The sequence below is a fragment of the Gavialis gangeticus genome, unplaced genomic scaffold, assembly GCF_001723915.1.
Source record: "Gavialis gangeticus isolate Ggan-Ray unplaced genomic scaffold, GavGan_comp1, whole genome shotgun sequence".
Lineage (NCBI taxonomy): Eukaryota > Metazoa > Chordata > Crocodylia > Gavialidae > Gavialis > Gavialis gangeticus.
Genome location: NW_017729021.1, coordinates 24,599 through 28,840, shown reverse-complemented (window position 1 = coordinate 28,840; position 4,242 = coordinate 24,599). Strand labels below are relative to the sequence as shown.

The 4,242-nt window shown below is 40.9% G+C and overlaps 1 protein-coding gene across 1 annotated transcript in view; it reads right to left on the bottom strand.

The window, feature by feature from the left end:
* Positions 1-3,806, bottom strand: part of FCHSD2 (FCH and double SH3 domains 2) — a gene marked incomplete at its 5' end in the record, with an annotated part of 252,383 nt that extends 248,577 nt beyond the window's left edge. Inside the window, one exon of the mRNA XM_019514525.1 lies at positions 3,747-3,806. Coding sequence (XP_019370070.1) covers positions 3,747-3,806 — 60 coding nt within the window. The remainder of the gene's footprint in view (positions 1-3,746) is intronic.
* Between the last annotated feature and the right edge of the window lie 436 nt (positions 3,807-4,242).

The following is a 4,242-nucleotide window of genomic DNA, read 5'->3' as shown; positions in this document are numbered from 1 at the left end:
TCCCCCCCCCCCCGTTTCAAATTCTAGCTCTATTTCTGTTCTATTATTATAGTGACTTCTCTCCTCCCACACTTACCTTTATTTTATAGCCTCTAAAACTGTTAAGACAATTAAAGTAGCTTAACCGGAACTTCATTTTTATTTTATTAACAGAATTGTCTCACATTCTGGTACTTATACAGTACTCTTGCAAATGAAGGGCATTAGATTTTTAAGTCAATTATTCATAACCCAACACTGTACCCATTATCTGTTTCTTTCTGGTACAGCGGAGCTATCCTGCCTAGTGCTGGGGGCTGGACCCGATGGTCTTGCAAGGTCCTTTCCAGCCCGTCACAATCTATGAACCTATGGAGTTGGATGCTTTACAAATAAGTTAGTGTACAGTGCTTTTCATCCATAGATCTCAAAACATTTTACAAAACAGAGACAAGGATTATTAGTTACATTTTGCAGCTATAACAGAACACGTAGTAGAGGCAAGAATTTTTGCAGGTGATATCTTTTATTGAACCAATTCACCGGTTAGGAGAGATGTACAGTAGCTTTTGGGTACAGAGCACCCTTTTTCTGGTCACCTGAACCTATGACCTGAAGAAGGGTGCCTTGTACACAAAAGCTTTCAACCATGTAGTTGGCTCCAATGAAAGGCCACAAAACCCCTCATTTCTTCTATATTTCCTGGATCAACCTGCTTGTAAGATCACTCTGGTGCTAGCAGGAATTACATTACTTGCTCAAGGTTTGTCCTGTGGTTATGAAAGCTGACTCAAAATATCTAGGATCTACTCCCAGCTCTGCCCAGCATGGCCCAAGTCAGAGTTACCCTGTGCCTTTTTTTCTGGGCTTAACGTGGTATGAAATCCAGTTAAGTAATGCTCGGGATGTCTTCAGACAGTATGGTAGACAGCACTGAAGAAAACTGAAGAAAACTAGGATTTTACTCCTACAAATCCTGCTTCCTTGTTGAGACTGACAGAAGGAAGGGTCAATTTATATTTTCTAGGCTGAAAGACAGGAAAACTAAACTAGTACAACAAAAAGCAGCTATTTTGATGTTAAAAATGATGAAAGTTGCAGGGACATGGGTATATACAAAGTCACGCAATATTTCTCTGCCGCCTAATCAACTGCTTTCTAGCAGATGCACAGATATTTTAATGTCTCAAGAGCAGTAAGTATCTGGGGAGGCCCAAGGCATATCTGACCGGGTTTGCAGTCTGGGCCAGCAGGGAAAAGCTGGGTGTGACAAGGGCAGATGTCAGCATGGCCAGCAGCCAGGTGGTTTATTCTTTCCCCTGGCCCATAACTGCCAATTCATTAAAGGTTTTAAGGTAGCCACTTAGTATATGAAATTGGTGGCAGCTGTGAGGCTAAGGGAGAGGGTTACCTCATGGCTGCTGGCTGTATAGACACCACCTCTCGTGGCAGTGCCATCTTGCAAAGAGGGACAGGGGAGGCCGAGGAGGGGACTCCTGCCCTGTGCCAAGCTGCATGAGCCTTGGAAACCCTGGCCTCCATTCCAGTGCAGTGATGGGGGAGAAACAGAGGGAGGGTGAAAGCAAGAACACATAGGATTTTATTTCTATTTACATTATGATAGTATCTAAAAAATCCAATCAAGTGTTCACTGAACTAAACATCATAAAGAAAAGTAATAATCCCTGTCCCATAGAGCTTGGATTCAATCACACCAGCTAATAAAAAGGTGCAGTACATGAGCAGAGGAAGTAAGAATACTAGAAAATAAGTTTTGGGTGTGTTTCTGTTTGGCTATGCAGTGTAATTCATTATACGTAAACCATTCACCGTCCTCAGTTTTGGCCTTTTTGACAGGCGAGGGTATCAGTGCCAATACTGCTGAAGTTTGCTCTACTTCAACAAATATATCAAAATCAACCCCTTCATGAGTCAGTTGCCTAATTGGACAAAGGAAAAATAAATCTTTGCAGGAAGAAACATTTTGAGACACTATAGATGTCTTTCTTCAAAACTAAGCTACTGAGGATTCTCAGATGCTTTCATAACTTTTTTTTGGTTAAAGATAAAACACCCCCCCCAAACAAACAGTGGAGTTTACATTTAGCTTACTTTATATTATTAGGAAGCTTTGTAGGAAATCCTTTACAATGTGCAAAAAAGCCCCCAAAACCCCAAAAAACAAAATACATTTTATGGGACTAAACTTGAGGCACCCACGATGGTTCGTGAACAGTAAATCACTAAATCAAGTAATGCTGCAAGCTTTTATTCAGATAAATAGTCACTTACAAAAATCTCACTGATGCAGCTGCTTTGCTGGAAATTTGCAATTTTAACTGTCTGAAAACCACAGTTAAGCCCATAAGGGTGATAACCTGATTATTTACTTTTCAAATTATATTAAGACCTATTCCAATACACAAGGCATGTTAAGGATTTCCAGGGATTCAAAAATCAAGTTAATTGATCCTGTCCATGAAAACTTGTCCCAATGTTTCATCAAGCTGAGTGCAACTCCCACAGCAACTGACCACATGCTAATGCATATTCTAGAATATCAATAAATATGACACAAGTATCAGCAGATGGTCTCAAGAGCTGTATACTATGACCTCTGACATGGAGCTATTCCCTTCATTTTCAGCCAATGGGACATGCACACATTGATAAGAACATGCAGCAAAAGGCTGACTTAAAAACAGCAAAAGGTTTAATTTGCTTTCTTACACCGTTTCAATGCAAGTCTTGGCTGAGAATGCACACGCAGAATTTCAACACGAGTAAGTTAGATGTGGACTTGAAAAATGAGGCATTCCTAGATTTTGATGAGGTTCACTTTATGCAGAAGCTTTGTGAATACTGTAACATGATAGACTTTAACAGGCTGTTGATTAGAACAACATCTAAAATGGAAGAATGGAAAACTTTAGCACCCTAGGAGGCAAAAAGCTCAAAACAATCGCTGTACCAGCATGAGGAACTGTAAAACAAGGTTAACATTTTATTTCCTGCTCCATGCTGTGTTTTACACATGCCTCCAGTTGTGTTTGTTTCTTTGTATACACAACTCTCAAGTGTCCCTGCCTTTTATTTCTTCATTCTGCCATTGTTGTTTAGTCCTTGGCTTTAGGACATTACCCATAAATTAAAAATAGCCACATAAGTTAAACCAGCAGCTGTTCCCTGTCCCCAAACTGGAAAGCATCAGAGCAGATATTCAAAACAAACCAACAAACGAAAAAGAGATGGATGTCCGCTCCGCTTCTTACAACAAATACAGCTCCTGCCTCAGCCTTGCCTATGCTATAAGCATGGGTAAATGTATATGGGCCTTGCAGAATGCCTTGAAATTCCAGGGAAATGGTTTTGAAAAGAAAAAAAAAAGCTGTAATACAAGCATGTAAAGTTGATGCTACAAGCTTGACTTCTATGCTCTTTATAACCAGGTTGCTTCTTCTAAGTACAAGGCAGCTCCTCTAATCCCTGAGCAGGGCCCAAAGAATTCCTGTGGACCAATTCCAGGAAGTGCCAAGCACTTCTGCTGTATGCTAAATCTTTCCCAAGGCAGGCGCCGAGCGGGCTATAAGAATGGAGCTGTGCTGAACAATCTTCAGCCCAAAACATAAAGAGCTATTTTTGCATTACCTGCTCCACAGAAGAGCCAGTGAAAAAATGATCAGTATTACAGAAGACCTGTTAACGAGCTAATGGATTCTTACATACAGAGAACAGCTCAGAAAAAGCAAATTTATCCTGCAGCTTACCTGTGCATACTCTCTCTCAATTGCAGCTCTCTTCTGACTGAATGTCCTGCAAAAAACAGGGAGAAATTTCCATTAGAGTACGAAGTAGCATACCACAAACACGAACATTTATTAAAAAAGGAATCTGATATGACTTTAGTTCAAGTACACCGACAAGCAGCCTTTATAGTCATGGAGAGCTACAGAAAAGAGCAAACCATTTAACAATCAGATATTGGCAGCCCAGCTCCAACTGCAAATAGACTTCATAGTCAGAACCCCATTCCTCAAACCCAGCATGCAGGACTACCAGTGCAAATACTGCTTGAAACAAGGTCTCTTCAGCTTCATACTACTTCTGGGAACAGAATGTGGCCTTCACTCATCCAAATGACTGTATTTACTTGAATCCAAGATGAGGTTCCCCCTCGCAAATCGGCGTGGGGTAGGAGGACCTTGTTTTGAATTTGAGTACCAGACTGTGGTAGGCAGCAGCTCAACTCCAGCTTTTGCCCTT